This window comes from Halichoeres trimaculatus, unplaced genomic scaffold, assembly GCF_033239565.1.
Source record: "Halichoeres trimaculatus isolate MK-OKI-2021-1 unplaced genomic scaffold, fHalTri1.1 fHalTri1_scaffold_4, whole genome shotgun sequence".
Lineage (NCBI taxonomy): Eukaryota > Metazoa > Chordata > Actinopteri > Labriformes > Labridae > Halichoeres > Halichoeres trimaculatus.
Genome location: NW_027437182.1, coordinates 35,336,655 through 35,354,045, shown reverse-complemented (window position 1 = coordinate 35,354,045; position 17,391 = coordinate 35,336,655). Strand labels below are relative to the sequence as shown.

The 17,391-nt window shown below is 39.0% G+C and overlaps 1 protein-coding gene across 5 annotated transcripts in view; it reads right to left on the bottom strand.

The window, feature by feature from the left end:
• nlgn1 (neuroligin 1) overlaps nucleotides 1–17,391 on the bottom strand; it is a 553,048-nt gene that overhangs the window by 19,610 nt on the left and 516,047 nt on the right. For all 5 annotated transcript variants that reach the window (XM_074667620.1, XM_074667621.1, XM_074667624.1 and 2 more), the window contains one exon: nucleotides 1,775–1,987. In XM_074667620.1, coding sequence (XP_074523721.1) covers nucleotides 1,775–1,987 — 213 coding nt within the window. The remainder of the gene's footprint in view (nucleotides 1–1,774; nucleotides 1,988–17,391) is intronic.

The window sequence follows — 17,391 nt, the reverse complement described above, 5'->3', positions numbered from 1 at the left end:
CATTTAATAGAATAAAGTCTAAAATTAAGTCACTTTTGGTCAGCCTGCAGTGAACATACTTGCAATTTAGTAGTAGCACTCACAGATAACTCAAAGAAATTTTACCTTTAGTTAATAGTGAACCCTTAAAGAGTTATTTTTTTTCTTCAGTTTATTTCTATTTATTTATTTATCTACTTATTTTTAAATTATGTTTTGAAGGACTACAGCATCCATACTTGGAACTATCTTCAACCTCTGCGTTAAATTGGCACTGCCAAAGTGTTTTGTATTTTTTTTAAATTAAACTAAATGAAATGAAATTAAATAAAATGAAATTAGATTAAATTGATATATTTTTAAATTAAATTTAAAAAGTTATAGTTATCTACTTTTTAAGATTTCCTAGATTTAAGAGCTCTACCTGTGTACTATTATTATTATTATTATTATTATTATTATTATTATTATTATTATTATTATTATTATTATTACATTTTATTTTTATTTATTCATTTATTTTTTTACTTTGGTGGTGGTAGCCAAAATTGTTGGAACACCTGACTGACCTGAAAACGAGTTTGTTTTTTGCCTCCATTTTTTTTTTTTTTTTTTTTTTATACAATTTATCATGTCTCATGTGATGTCTGCACTTCAGTCATTCTCCTCTTGTGTTTCACTACAAAGATTTGTCAATAGATGATTTTCGTTTGTGTTCCAACACAATGTTTTACGGGGGTGCAAACTGCGTAGCCCTTAGCTGCAATGTTTGTTGGTAAGTGTGAGGTATTTTTGTCTGATATGTCTGCAGCTTCAAGAACAAGGAAGCAGGTTTTGTGGGGGACTGACTGTTATAATTGGTAAACGAAACGAAACTTGATGGGACAGGTGAATCTATTATAATTGGTCAGATTTGTAAATATGTTGCAGTGACTGGACGAAATTGCAACATCGCCATGAATTCACATATTCACATTCTAAACTTCCTGGAGGGACTGCCTTTTGCAGCAGTAACAGCAGAACATACCTTTGGCATAGTGTTAATATATTTCCTGGGAACTTTGACTCTAATGTAAACCCATGTCTTCTGCAACTCAAGACAAAATCTTTCCTTTGAATGATCAATAGTCTGTCCGCTTTATTTCACAACCCGACCAGATTTACTGGATGGGGTTGAGGTCAGGACTTGAGGGGTCCAGTGTCGCATTTTCAATATTCCTTGTTACAAGAAAAATAACCTAAATCTGCTTGTGGTGGCTTTTTTCTATGGTAAATAGAGCATCATGATGAATTTGAAGATTTCATTCATTTCAATGGTCTGCTGAGCAGTCTCATGTTTCCTGTTTTAACACTTCCAGAATGTCTCATCAATTCTCATCTCCTCCAACATCTTCTCTTTATCCTCCCTCAAAAGTAGTTGCTGTTTGATAAACTGTAGCATGTATCAACTTTAATACAGTGGATTTGAAGATCATACAGATCACAGCGCCCTCATGTGTTCTGGAGGGTTATTGCAGAGCAATAAGGACAGATCAGTGAGCACATCAGCCACCACGGTGTAGGGTCAACACAGAATATACCAGGCTTTAGACAAATGAAAGTAGCTTCTGAATAAATGCTGGCACAGTGGCACCCAACCGTTTCTGGTTCTTCAAACCATTTTAGGACACACATTCTCAAAATATTCCAATAAATCATATTTTCTATCACAGTCTCAGTTTTCTTTTGTTTGGTGCTTTAGTCAATAAAAAAGTAATAAGAGCAGGGACTGTTCTGAGTGTTCTTGTTTTGTTACCTTTGGTGGAGTTGCTCCAGCGGTTGCCCTCAGAGTAGTGAGACAGAGTGAGCAGGTTGACACAGGAAGCCCCTGCTCCTGAGCCGAACACGGTGATACGTAACGGGTCGCCGCCGAAAGCTGCGATGTTCTCGCTGGTCCAGCGCAGAGCCTGGATCAGGTCCAACAAACCGTAGTTCCCTTTGGCTGCCTGGTCACCTGTACTCAGGAATCCTGCAAGAGAAGAGGAACAAGAAGAGGACACGTGAGTTTTGCCACTTCTATTTACTTACTTATTGATTGTGAGGAAAATACTTTATTTCGTATCGGAAACCGGGTTGTTTGAAATCAACCTTAGAAAAAACAGCAACACCAAAAAAAAAAAAAAAAGAGAGAGGAAAAAAAAAGAATAAATAAACAAATAAAATTCACAAATTCACAAGTTCTCAGCTGTGAAGACCACCAGGGACACGACCGTTGTCTTACTCACTTTCATTAAAATACAATAATCACAAATTGTTGTTGAACCACTGGAGCGCAAGTGCCCGCTCAGATCACGAGGTGTTTTTCTTGGTTACACAGAGAAAACCAACAGGCTTGGCTTTAATAGTTCACTGAAAAATAAACAAAAGATGTTTCCCTGTCGAGTCACAGAAAGTGTGGTTGCACTAAATATAACAGGGGCAGACTCGTTCTGGTGATCCAGCCCCACATACAGGGGGGATCATTACCAGAGAGGGTAATATGTCATGAAAACAAATCTTTGTACAAACAGCCTTTTTCTCAAAGTAACAAACAAGCAAATAAATTAATAATCTTAAATTTCATCGAAAATACAAACAGTTTCCTTATTTTTGGAAGCAAAGGAAGAGCAAAAGTAACACAGATTCTTGAAAAGGTTAGTTGTGATCTTATTTTTTCTCAGTCTGCAGCAGACGATGACACCCAGGGGAAATTAAAGGTCTTTTTCTAATTATTGTACAACTCCAACGCCTGGGGAATCTGCAGATAGAAGCAAAGGCTCCATGATGTGTTTTGTCATCCTGCATAAACTGACATAATTCTAGTTCAACAGGAGCTTTGATGGAAGAAGGAGGATGGTTTGCTTTAAAACTTGGACTGACAGTGCCAAATGCATGTGAGTTATCGGCACAAAAAACAAGCAATCAGACTTTTAGATGGTAAAAACTGCAAATATGGAACCAAATTGTTCCCTAAAAAGTGTTACGAATGCTTTGCTGTCGAGATGTTGTTGAGATGTTTCAGAAAGGTTATTCTGATTGTTTTTCTTTACTGTGGTGGAATTCATCAGTGACTGACTCAGTAGACACAGAATGCTTAGGAGACGCTGATGGCTTCAGTTGAATAGCTTCAGTTCAGAAGAGCACAGCGCAATGCCAAGTCAAGACAGACCATACACATCACCTAAAACTAAAAGAGGGACAGGTCTCCAAATTACTGATCCGTACCACTTTGGGCACCCTTCTGTTGAGGTGCCAGACATATAGATCCAACCCCAGAAGGTGGAGCTACAACACTCCAGTCCTTTGATTGGTTGAAAAAATTGTCACTTCCCATACGACAGCTGTTATACAGAACAACACATAACCCTGCCATGTTGAAATCCCCAGTCAACCTTCGGATTAAGTACTGCGTGTCTCCAAGCAGCAACCTCCAGTCTAAGAATATAAGACAATGCTGAAGTGCTAAAATCTGCTGTTTCTGGAGTGTCCACTTGAGGCTGGCTCCAGAAGTACCAGAAGTTACTTACACACAGAGCCAAAGAAGGCCATTTTCAAAGCTAAAATTAAGGTACTTACAACCTGGTTCAAAAACCGTCTCCTGTCGCTAATTTTACTTTCAGCACACACTGTACAGGGGGTGAATTTTCTTCTAACTCAACAGTTCAGAGGATATTAAGATCGCAAGCTCACCCAATCAGACAGCTCAGGGTCATGTGACTGATAGGCGCCCTATAGCTGTACGCAAAGACCTTGCCTCTATCAATTTGTCCTAGATAGCCGATGTGCTTCATTTTCCGTTTTAGAAACAGACGGGTGACGTCAGGGGAGACTACATCCATGTTTTATACAGTCTATGCACGTCTCCTATTGCTGCTCTTTGTTTACTGCCTTGAGTTTTTCTTCTTCATTGAATTTATTTGGTGTAACCCTGCTATACTGTTACGCTAATGTGCAGTTAACAAAGCTATCAACATCCACCTTACATGCACCTATCAAGAAGGATATGGTTAGCTGTGAAAACACATGTATTGGGTTAATGGACATATCTTTTTGTAATAACTAATGTTCAACACTACCGGGTTAAATTAGCACATACAATGACGTAAACTGGTCGCAAAAAAGTGATCAGTTGTTAGATTAGATGAGCTTGTAAGATTTTTTCTTTGATGCCACAAAGCTTCATAGCAATAAATCTTAGACTATTACAAAGTCTATCCCCTCTTAAATGGTCTCACATTTGTAAGGAATGTGCATTTGTGACGTGATCTGCCAGTACAAAACAGCCAGGCAGCAGAGCAGCTACAAGCTAGTGTTCATCAAAACCAAGTTGGTGGTGTTCGAAGTGGGCATCCCAAGAATATAGAGCCGGAAGAAAACTTCTACCTAGGGATGGGTACCTTTCACATTTGAAACGATACGGTACCTTTGCTCGGTACCTGGCAACTGGTATCGGTACTCAACGACACCAATTGCCAGGTACTTTTTTGTGTTTGATAGTAAAGTCTTTAATACTTTTTTTTAAATTTAACATATTTATTCTTCAGTATATAACCTTGTTATATACTTGCTGTGTTCATGTCCAGCATGGAAAATCACTTACTCTCTCAATTCCTCACAGTCACAAGGACGTGTTTAGGTGTCTAAAAATGGTACCTTTAGATGTTGCGTGAATCAGTACCCGGAACTTTTGACTGAATTTGGTCGGTGCCTATGAAAGTATCTAACTCGATACCCATCTCTACCTCACCTTTAAAGCTCTTAGGAACTGTTGGCTGTTTTTAGTAGATTCGAAGTCAAGGTTTGCATGAAAATATGACCAACAGGTCTCAGCCCAGATCATTCAGAACAGACTCAACACAGGCAATCTCTGGTCTCATATGGCTGAATACATTGTTAGATAGCCAATGTCTTGTTTCTTCTGACTTCAATCATCCAAACCACCAAAAAACACCACAAGAGAGTAAATGGGAGAATAAGCTGTTTTTGATTGGAAAGAGTAATAAACAGGCTTTCCAACAGGATAAGAATAATCATCATGAAGTTTTGTTACAACAGAGAGAAATCTACCAAACACAATTTTCCTGATTTTTGTGCAATGTTCGGTGAAGCAATTGTTGATGATGGTGCAAATATTCACCCAAGCCCCTGTTCCAGGCTACGTAACACATTACCAAGTCTGATCTATGGAGCTCTACACCAACCTCAATCCCACCTCGTCTCCATCTGCGTACTTTTTCTTCTCCCTATTCAATTAAAGCCCTCACAGTCTACTCCTCGTCAGCTGCAGAGCGATCCATACTCCTGAAGTACACCCACAGGAGCGCCCTGGCCTTTCACAGCAATCTCCTGTACGTCCAACGCCGGCCCTGCCTCGTCCCTCCACCGTGCTGCCACCATCACCATTTCTGTGTCCCTTTGATTTCCATACTAAAAGCTCTATTACCTGCTGCAGGTGTCCAGGGATTCCCCCCCACACCCATCAACCCCACTCATGAATCCCCCCTTCCTTTTTCTCACACACTCACACACACTGATGCTCACATATTTCCATTCCCGTCCTCTTTTACATTCTCTCTATTGTACCACCAAATGGAGTGCTCATTACACAGTGTCAGTCAACACCGCAGTCCATTTCCTCAGGGACGTGTTTAAGCCAGAGACGTGTAGTTAGGCCTCTGAGGGGGTGTGTGTTCCTCAAGTGGGCCACTGTCTTGAATTATATCAATGCTGCTTTGTGAATAAACATTTTCCCCTCTATATCTTTAGGTTAAAGTCAGTGTTATATCACTGGAAATTTAAATGATACGCGAGTAAAGGTTAGTTAAAACGCCCTGAGAGGCAGATTCAACTTAATTGGTTTTTCTTCCATTAAAAACAGCAGTTATATAATTCTCCCAAACCTCCTGTTCTGTTTGAGCTTTAAAAACAGAGACTTACAAACATATAGAAAGACGTTGCTCTACACAGCAGCTTTTCTATTCACTCCAAAGCCATTGTCATCAAAATAATTTTTTTCTTTTTTTTCAGTAAATACGTTGAAGACTCCAGGAAGAGCAAACAATTCAGCTTTTAGTGGCAGAAAAGTTTGTGAATTAAATTTTGATAAGAGTGTTAAGTGTAATTTGCCGTAATGCAACAGTAACTACAACTGAAACTCAGACAAAACAACGTTACGTAAGTGGGGGTTAGGGTCCCCTACGAAGCAGACAATGCCCATATACAAGACCAGGGCCTGCCACGTTAGCCTTCCCTGCAGAGCTAATTTGAAGTGGTTGTACTAAGTGGTAGCTTGGAGCAGATTTAGCTACACAAAGACCTGACCTCGCTCCTGCTGAGCAATCCCACAGCTGTTATTGTGAAGCTTTGATTCATTCTAAAGAAGTATTTATAGTTTAGCTATAAGTGTTTTCATTCAGAGCGCTTGTTTAGCTCAGCAGTAAACACACCCCCAAAGAGGCTGCTGAAAAACAAAAATATTCATCAAACAAAAAACAGAAATCCAAATTTCACCAATTAAAAAAAAGAAGAAGAAAAAATAATAATTAAAAAAAATACATCTACTTGAAAAACAAAAACCACAGGGAAAAACTACCAGAATTACAGGAGAACATGGCATCATGAGGAAGACGAGACAAAATGACAAAGTTGTGAAGAAACACAAAGGCTGAATGAAATCAGGGTCGATAGACACAGGTGTGAGACGAGACTCAGGAGAAACTAATGAGTGCAATAAAAACATGAGGGAAACACAGGAACATTAGCTAACAATGAACCAGACACACAAGGAGCAAGAACTACAAAGAAAACAGGAAACATGGAACATGGAAACAGACAAGCATGAGGAAAAAAGAAGAAAAGAAGAACACAGGACAAGAGACAACATCACAACACACACACAAAAAAAAAGCATGACATAAAGTTCTCAAAGCTGGCATCTTGCTACGTGTCATTGTCACTGTCCTCTAAAGTAAAAGTCAAGTAAACCCCAACAATACTTTTTTGATTTCATACCTTCTAGACTAGTGATGATACTAGAACACACAGGGATTATTTACCTGAAACTAAGGTGGGCTTTACATGAGTATGAACTTCTACGACTCCGGTAAAATAAACTATTAATCCGGTGATATAGACACATGGAGACGCATATTTGTCCATGACTCCGCATCCTTTTTGAAAACGCGTCTGCAGGTGGATATCTGCATATTTGTCTTCACACCGTATTTGGTATAAACAGATAAGTCCGGAAAAGACGGTGACCTCATAGCACCCCTCCTACTCCCCGCCCCCCAACCCACGTTGACACACACAACAACAACAATGGCGGCATTGTTCCAGCAGCTACAAATGATCGACTATTATACCAACATTTTTTCAGAGAGCATGAACAACACCAGCTATGGCAACAACAACAAGTGCTCATGCAGAGACGCTGCATGTTCCGCGTGCATGCTGAGCGCTTGTTGACGTGGTATCCGCCTCGGTGCAGAACAGTTTTCCGTTGTCATGTAAATGCACAAGCCTATGTACAATACGTTGTGTAAACAGAGATACATGTTTTGATGCCGACACAAAGACGATACGGGGCCGTTCTTGTGTGAGGAGGGCCTAAGGGGCTGTTAACATGACAGTGGTTGTAGGATAAAACTGGATCTTCTTTGGACAGAAATGGCGTTTTGGGCTATCTTAAACAGAAACTTTTGATAACAGCTTCCAGAGTGAAATGTATCTAAAATGCTGAAGCCACCTTGTACATGTTGACAGCAAACTGGAGTTTTCAGTGGAGACAAGACAACACCCTGCTTTGCACATTACACTTACACTGCCATTCATGAACCAGAAAACTACAACAGTTACAGTGACAGTGATGGATTTCTTTTTTTCTTTTACAAAAAATTTCCTTTTCCAAAATTTAAAATGTGATATATGTCTTCCTCCTCTGTTTTGTGTATTAACAGCTGGCTGGACTTCTTCTGCTCTGTGGAGAAACGAGCAGTAGTCACATAGAGTGTGGCTCTACAGGTATAGCACCAACTACAGGCCTGTCATGAATACTACATAGAGTATCTCATCAGTGTTTCCATGTTGAAACAAAACAGATGTTTCTTTTTCTAAGGCTTTTTTTTTAAGGTTTTTGGGTGAAATGTGGTGTGCTTGGTGTCTAAGTTGCAGGAGCTAGTTGAGAGTCAGGAACTTGCGAACATGTAGAGCTACAGAAAAGCAATCAATAGAAAGAACAGAGGAGAGTTTCAGAGGGAGAGTAAGTTTCCTTCAATGATGAGCTGAAGAAACGGGATGGTCAGAAGACTCATACAGTTATTTCTGCTCTCTTCTTTGTACAAAAGTTTGATTGCCACACTTTTACTCTATTGATTTTTTTTTTTTTAATAGATTCATCAAAGATTTCAACCTATCAAACAGGGGGTGCACTGGATACTTTTTCACCCTTGCCAGATGGTGAGCATGGCATGAATTCACTTTGTTATTGACAGAAATAGAAACATGGAACTGACACCATCCTGAATGGATCAAGATAAAAATGTATCATGCTGCACCACACATAGGTATGAGAGCCTTCAAACATCCTTCATGTGGACTTCCTCTGAATAAACAAATACAGTGCATTTGCAATCTGCTCCTTCACCCACACCCACAGACCTGCCTGTCCCTGGGCTGACTGTTTAATTGAGTTCATTCCTCTTCTGTTTGCCTTCCGCTGGCTTATTTATTTATTTGTGTGTTTCTTGATCAAAGCCTAATCTTGTGGAAGCAACAGAAGCCATCTACAAGAAAGATTTTAATTGATTCAATTTAGCTGCAGTGCAGGGATGGGCTGGCAATCACAAAGAGCGAGGCAGGAAGAATGATTAGTACACCAGCAGCGGTGGGGCAGCAGGGGGGCAGGGCTCTCTCCTTCTTACTTTAATTTTCTCTCCCTCTGTCTCACATACACGCTGAGGTACCCCAATGCAGATCTGTTCAAACCAATACGTTTGCGTAAACAAGAGCCAGTATGTCTCATTGACAACATATAAGACATTTCTAATTTATATCCTTTCATTTTTACTTAAAAATGCTATGAGGAGGATCTTTATTGGTTGGACTGCCTCGCCACCTTGTGGCCTAGAGTCTCCGCACACTGTCGTAAATTACTTGTAGCGCGGCATGTGTTTGTTTTGGAATCAAAAGGAAATCGGTTTGAAACAAATTTTCTTTGTTCAAGACAACTTTTCACGCCCGAGGTATGGTATTTATCAGTACAGTTACGTAGCCCTGCGGTTAGAAACGTGACATCAAGCAAACGTTATAGTAGCAGGCTATATGTAGTGCTATCGGCTGCCTTGTGCCTTGACCTATCTGAAGGCTAACGTGACATCAAGTAGACACTTTCAGTTTGTATGTAGTTTAGCAGCTTAGCAGCTTGGTGCTGTGAGACATGTCTGCAACATGCAACGTTAGCTCATCCTGGTTATGTCCTGCCAGTCATCTACCAAGCAGAGCTAACGTAACCTCACTCTTCATTTTATTGATAGACTCTCAAGTTTGAACAGACCACTGCAGAATAACTGCTGACTGTGGGTTGGAATCAACATTATCACAAACAGTTTAGCTCCTGTGTTAGCCTTTAGCTCGTGCTCCATCTCTCTCCTGTTTATCTTTCTTCTGCTCTTCTGTCCTTTTTCTGTCTGACAGTTAGGCTCCAGTGTCCACCATCACTACAAAATTAATCACTGAGAGACCTAAGCGTGCCATAAATCAATGTGGTCCTGCCCGACCCAATCAAGTAGCAATTTAAAATAACCTGTAACCTGTAATATTGGCACTGATAATCTCGTTTAAAAGCGTGGATTGCAATCAGGCATATATCTAGAGTAGACTTTCAAGATCACTTAGAAACTCCTCACAGCCTCTTTAAGCCAACCAAGAAAACATCTGTTAAGTTGGAAACTTTGGTGCAAGTATCAACACATCAGAGCTCAGTTATCTGTAAAGCTGGAGTCGAAAAAGTTACAGAGTAAGAAAAAAAAAAGTAAATGATGGTTGTTTAAAGAATAAAACGGAAGGAAATGGAAAAGCTATTTCCTCTTGTTCACCCAGAGATACAGCCACAGAGCTTGTTGAGAAGTGTTTGTAAATTTATGGCTGTTTGAGGAAAGTATATCAGAAATGCAAACGGAGAAAGCTAGGAGTTTACTTTCTGCAGGATTGCATCATCTGCTGTAGAAGTTGGGATATGCAACTTGGACCACTTTTGCATACAAATTTTTTTAATCCATCAGCTGTTGAACGATGTCGGATGTCAGCCGTTTGGGACAACAGGTACATAAGCAGCTTTACTTTGCAGCCGGGAGATATCCAAATTACTGATGAAATAACTGATAAAATAAACACAAGGTACCATAAAATACATAAATCCTCTTTAGTCTTTGGTAAACAGCCAAACCAGAGCACTTTACAGCAGGGATGTCCTTCCTGTGACCCTGCTGCACCCATTTTTTTTTTTTACACTAAGTGTTTTTCTATCTGAGTCCTGCAGATCATGGAGTGTGTGAGCCCTTACTCCTGATGGTTAAGTCTCTGGTGATGTTGTGAAGGCAGCGTGTTTCCTGCTCTTCAGCTGAGAGCCACACACTCCTTTGTCCTCCCTGTGGAAGGGGGACCATATGTGTCTGTGTCTAAGGTGTGGCTAAAAGCCACCGTCCGTGATCACTGAGACTGTGATACCGCCGCTCGGCCCCTAAGCTCCCCAGGATGACAATATTAAGGTGAACCCTGATCCAGGAATCCAGCTTTTATCCCTGCTATCTCTGTTCAACCAGAGAGGGAACGCTAGAAGAGGAGAAAGATGGGATTTTTTTAATACTTCTTTCTCTGCACACATCTATTTTTCACAGTCATGGTCTGTATACCGTAATCCTCTCTCTGTTCTCTCTCAGCCACTATCTGTCCTTTTGACTCTCCAAGTCATGAGAGGGAGAACGAGAGCGAACAGTGGAGGAAAAACAGCGTCAGTGGAGCAGGTAGAGTGAAGCAGCAGATGTGGCTTATTGCATACAGTGAGTGAAATCTAAAGAAAGAGCAGAACAGAACAAAACGTAGCAGCGCAGGATGAAGGCAGAGCTGGGAACAGAAAAATAAATGAGCACACAGACAAAAAGTGAATTTAGTTAGAGCTGACAGGCTATAGAGGAGAGGAGAGAGTACAAGAAAAAGACAGAAGAGTTCAGTAAACAGAAGTCTGAGCTTACTATTGTGTCTGCTTTATGAGATTTATAGCCCCTCTAACCTCTCTGTAGTCTCTACTTTTAGCTTGTTATTCAGCTTTACCATACAGATTACTGCAGGATGCCTCAAGATTATTATTCCTTAAACTGCACCAAGAGTTAACTTGTAACTACTTTACAACTTTTGCTGAGTTTAAAAATCTGCAGAAACAGCAATAAAACAACACAGAGGCTTTAAAAAGAGGGATTCATAAGGCAGGAGACTCCTGACTGTGCTTACATCAAGATAAAATGATGAAAATATGAAAAATGGAAACAAATACTTCTTTGATATCGTGTAAAAAGTCAAACATGAGTCAAGATACTTTTTAATAAAGTTCTTATTACTGCAGTTCTTGGTTTCTTATCAGAAATGACTCAAAGCTCATACAAGGACTTGTCTTGTCAAATCACAATGTAAATAGTTTACTTTACTTTTATTTTCATTCTATCTTAATGTTTTTATCTTGTTGGTACTTATTACTTATTTAATACCCTTTTTCTATTTTATTTCCAGATGCTTTAACTGTGTGATGAGCAGTGGTGATGCTAATTTCCTCCTGGGATTAATCAAGTATTTCTTATTCTGTTTTTTTTTTTTTTTTTTAAGTTCCTTTTATTCACAAGCATTTCTACCATACCATACCATACCGTACCGTACCATACCATACCATACCGTACCGTACTGTACCGTACCGTACCGTACCATACCATACCATACCATACCGTACCGTACCGTACCATACCATACCATACCATACCATACCATACTATATCATACCATATCATACCGTACCATACCATACCATACCGTACTGTACCGTACCGTACCGTACCGTACCGTACCATACCATACCATACCATACCATACCATACCGTACCATACCATACCATACCATACCATACCATACCATACCATACCATACTATATCATACCATATCATACCGTACCGTACCATACCATACCATACTATACCATACCATATCATACTGTACCATACCCTTACCGTACCGCACTATACCATACCATACCATACCATACCATACCGTACCGTACCATACCCTTCCATACCATACCAGACCGTACCATACCATACCATACCATACTATATCATACCATATCATACCATACCGCACTTTACCATACCATACCATACCATACCATACCATACCATACCATACCATACCATACCATACCGTACCATACCATACCGTACCATACCATACCATACCATACCGTACCATACCATACCATACCATACCATACCGTACCGTACCATACCATACCATACTATACCATACCATATCTTACTGTACCGTACCCTTACCGTACCGCACTATACCATACCATACCATACCATACCATACCATACCATACCATACCATACCATACTATACCTTACCATATCATACCATACCAAACCTTACCACACCATACCATACCATATCAACTTTATTTGTAGACCTTTTTAAAAACAACCACAGCTGTAAACAAAGTGCTGTACAGGTAGATCAATATAAAATGATGAAAACAGATAAGAAAAAACAGACACGTAAAAGAAAACATATTAAAAAACAACTAAAAGCACATAAAAACAAATAGAAGGGAATAAAAGAAAATAAAAGGGAATAAGCACGGGCAAAGAAACAAAGTACCGCCAAGGTTAAAAGTCTAAGAATAAAATGGGCTTTAAGATGTGATTTAAAAGTGGACAGTGAAGGGGCCTCTTTAATGTGCAGGGGAAGACTGTTCTACAGTCAGGGAGCAACGTTAGAGAAGGCCCTGTCCCCTCTGAGCTTCTTCCTGGACTTTGGCTCCTGCAGGAGCAGCTGGTCAGCTGTCCTGAGGGACCGAGAGGGTGAGTAGGGCTGAAGAAGCTCAGCGAGGTAAGGCGTTAACTTATACCTTGGACCTTCTCAAGATGAAACCTGCACTCTCAACAGGTTTTGCTTCACGGTTTAACAAACGTCACATGGTCAGATGCAGCAGCCTGCCAATAATTGTAATTTTTTCCTCTCTCATGTTTCCACTTCATCATCCTCTCACTAAAGCCGCTCAATAAAAGGAGAATTCTACACTCTGGATCGTTTGGTTGTGAGGGACTGAGAGTTTTTAGTTTTTCATTTGTTTGATTTTAAATGTTCCTGATAATATAAATCCAGAAAATGAGTTCTGATCATAACATTTCAAGTCATGTATGAAACTTGGCATAGAGTATCCTGAAACAGAGGGGAGATAGCAAAATAATAATCCAGTTCTTACTGATTTTACATGTTAAATGATCATCAAAAAATCATCAACAGAGTAAAAAAAAAAAAAAAAAAAAAAACTACAACAACAAAATCTGCTGAATAAAATATCTGGAAAAAATGGTCTCTTCTCAAGTGTTGTTAGACCACCGCAGCCAATGAGGATGAGGCTGTTAGAAACTGCATCCGATGATTACAGAGGGTTTTTTGGGCCTGATAAGTAACAATAACCCAAAATGTAAAAAAAAAAAAAAAAATGTAATGAAACCCAAAATGTAATGATGCTGAGCACAAAACTTAGAGAATTCACTTCCAAGATGAGAATACAACATTACTTGTATCAAACCTTATTTTTCCCAGCATCAGACCTGATCATTATTATAGAAACAGTATTATATAGAGCATCATTCTGCTTGAGCTGTCTGTCTCTGCTCTATAACTTCCCTCTACGCCGCGCTCTCCTCACATTCTCCCTGCCCTACAGTCTGAGGTTGTCTCCTTAAAACAAATGGAGCAACAGCGGCTCCAAATATTTACAGAGCCTCAGCAGCGCTTCATCTATATCTGCTCCCCCCACGCAGCAACCCCTGAAGACAACAGCACGCCCAGGGCAACCAGCTGGGGAATATGCTGATGAGGCACAACGCATCTCTCACTGGAAATAATGAATACGGAGCTACAGGATATTCACTCATTCAACCTTTATTTAGACAGCTCGGGGGACAAACACAGAGCGCGCTCTCTTTTACAGGTGTGCCCTGTTTGTACGGTGACAGTCAGAGAGCACGGTATAGTATCCTGAGAATAGACTGTACATTGAGCCAAAAAAAAGATGCAGAATTTGATAAATAAAGGTGCAATAATATGCATTGTTTTGGGAGGACGGAAGGACATATTGCAAATATAAGTGGACTGTTGATTTGGGGTAAAACTGGTAAATATTAATACAACAAAAGAGGCAAAGATGCTTTTTCATTACATTTTAAGACAGTTAAAACATTAAATTTATATATTCTTAAATCAAATAAATAAATATAATTTTTTTTAAAAGAATAAAATGTTATTATAAATAAATTTTTTTAAGTTGCATAGCTCCAAGGCAGCATATGCCAAAGTTTTTTTTTATTTATGAAGTATACGTAAAAAAAAAAAAAAAAAAAAAAAAAGTAAAGGGAGCATGATAATAAAGACAAAAAATGCTCTTTCGCCTAGAATTTAACACATACATTTAATGAAAAGTGTTTTCATATTTACAGGTTTAAATCGGACATGGCTTCAGAGATTTAAAGCTAGCTGCTGTATAAAGAAGCTGATGTCTTTGTGGTTTTTGTTTGTTGAATTGAAGTGGTAAAGACCTTCTGTGTTTGTTATTTATACGTCCTTGACCCCAGACTTGTACTACTGCTGCATCTTTTAACTGAAAATAAATTCACCTGGACTGCATCTTCTATTTATGCATCCTGAGCCAAAACAGCTCACTCATCCTCACAGTGAGGGCTCAGTGAGAAACCTGTCACTGCTAACCTGTTAGCAAAAAAAAAGGAAAAGCATATTTACACTTCCAGCAGACATAGAAAAAAAGCAAATGTTTGGATTTCTGTTTCTGGCAGTCTGACAAAATACAACTTGAATATCAATTTCATTTTTGGCTCTGCTCTGCTCTTCACCATCTCCCTCACATCGTGGCACTGCAGCTGCTTAATGATACACTGTGATAACAAGCTAGTTGCTAACTTTGTCTGTTTGTCTGCTTGGTACTGGGCCAGGGATGATAAGAGTTATTTTTTTTCTTTGTAAAACTGCTCCTGGCTGCTCTGGGAAATGAAGCCGATAAGTGCTGAACCTAAACAATAAAATCAAAGATGCTAAAACACTCCACAGACCTGAGATAACTGCTTGTTTGGGTGGTAATTCTGTGGGTATATCACCACAAGCACCCGCTTTTACAGAATGCATACTTGACCCAGTGTTGTCATAAAATAGTAAGTAGTGCAGCTCACAGAGCCAGATAGGACGACCAAAACACAGTTAGTAAAAGGAAGTGATTAATAAATATGTCCTGTGACAACAGGTGTTCATTATGAACAGAAGCAACACACTGGGAGAGATCTGATCACACATATGACATCAAATAAATCTACTCAAAGAAGACATTTATCACAAGTAATTTCATGGAGGCTTGTTATGTCCTGAGGTCCATTACCATACAGCCCCCAGCTTCCATACAGTTTACTACCTCCGCCAAGGAGGTAATGTTTTTTGGCAGAGTTTGTCTGTTTGTTTGTTTGTTTGTTAACAACATAATTCAAAAAGTAACAAATGGATCTTCATGGAATTTTCAGGAAATATTCAAAATGGGATAAGGAAGAAGTGATTAAATTTCGGAGGTGATCCAGATCCCCGTTTGGATTCAGGACTTTTTTTAAGGCTTCTTTATCATTGTGAGATAGGGCCATTTTCACCATATGTGTATATAACTCCACCATAAATGGTGCAGAACAATACAAGACAAGGTCACCATAATTTCTGACAGATGTAAAAGTATGATCCAGATCCTTCAAATATCCTTGCTACTAAAATCTAAAATATGAAATATGAACTGGGTCATCATTATTTTCAACACTGTCCGGTAACAAATTATCGTACAAACCTGCAACCAACACCAAATTGTAGTAGACAGTCAGCTGTATGGTAGTATAACATTAAAGTAGGACTAAAGTGTAACGTGACAATCACAATATGCTTGGTGGAGGCTCTCTGAGTGCTTTTCTAGTTTATTATGTCACTGAAATGAATCATACTCAAAAGTTGGGTACACTTACATTTTCTGTCAAAGTCACAAAACAAAATACTGTATATCTAGTTAGGTTCTGTACATATCTAGTTAGGTTCTGTACATTCTGCAATAACTCAACAACTCTTTCAGTTGACGTCTTTAAATCAATTGATTTATCAGGGTGTGAGAATGTGGGTGCTCAAAAAACATATTAGAGGACACAAGATGAGATTGAAGTCATAAAATAGAGCAGAAAAGACAAAAATGGTGTAGAAAATAGTTCAGAATGTAGGATCTAGGGTCAAAAATAACTGAGTCTAAAAAATGTGTTTGTAGGTCAAATTAATAATACAGATATGAAAAATACTCCTTAAAAATCCAGATCCTGATCGAGCCATTACAATATCCTGACACATTTTCCCCATATCGCCCCCTAATGGGGTTTGCTGATGTTAACACAGCACAGAAGCATAAAACTGACCACTGATCATCTGGGATCAGAGACACCTGAGGGACAGGTGAGCTTTGATTTCATCAGTCTGTAAAGATGGAATAAGGACGTTTGAGCACTGAGAGACTGATTTTACAGGAATCAGTAAAGGAAATAGTTAACAAACAGAGAGTTCAGATGTTTCTTTCACAGTTAATAATATGAGCTTAGTGTGTTGCTATCCCCCTTTTGAGTCATCTTTTAAAACTTCAATCTATTCAGCTACAGATACAACTAAAATGCATTAGTTTCAGTCTCTGTCATTTCATTGCAAAGGTTTGTATAAGTTTTATGATTGTGATCAGATCCTCATCATTAAAACAGACCCTTGGCAGCAGACAGCTGGTGAAAAAAATGGCGAAAAACAAAACACAATGCAAAAACTAAATTTTATCAAGTGTTTTTGTCTTATTTTCAGTTGAAAATTTATTTTTACACTTAAAATGAGCCACATCCACCAGACCAGTCCATTGAAAGTCTTGTTTTAAGCTGTTTAAAGACAAAAGTAGATCTAATTTGCTTGAAACAAGTACAAAAAAAAAAAAAAACTGCTAATAAAGCAAGTAAACTTTACTAGAAAATTAGCTTGAAACTAGAATAATGTCTTATAACGA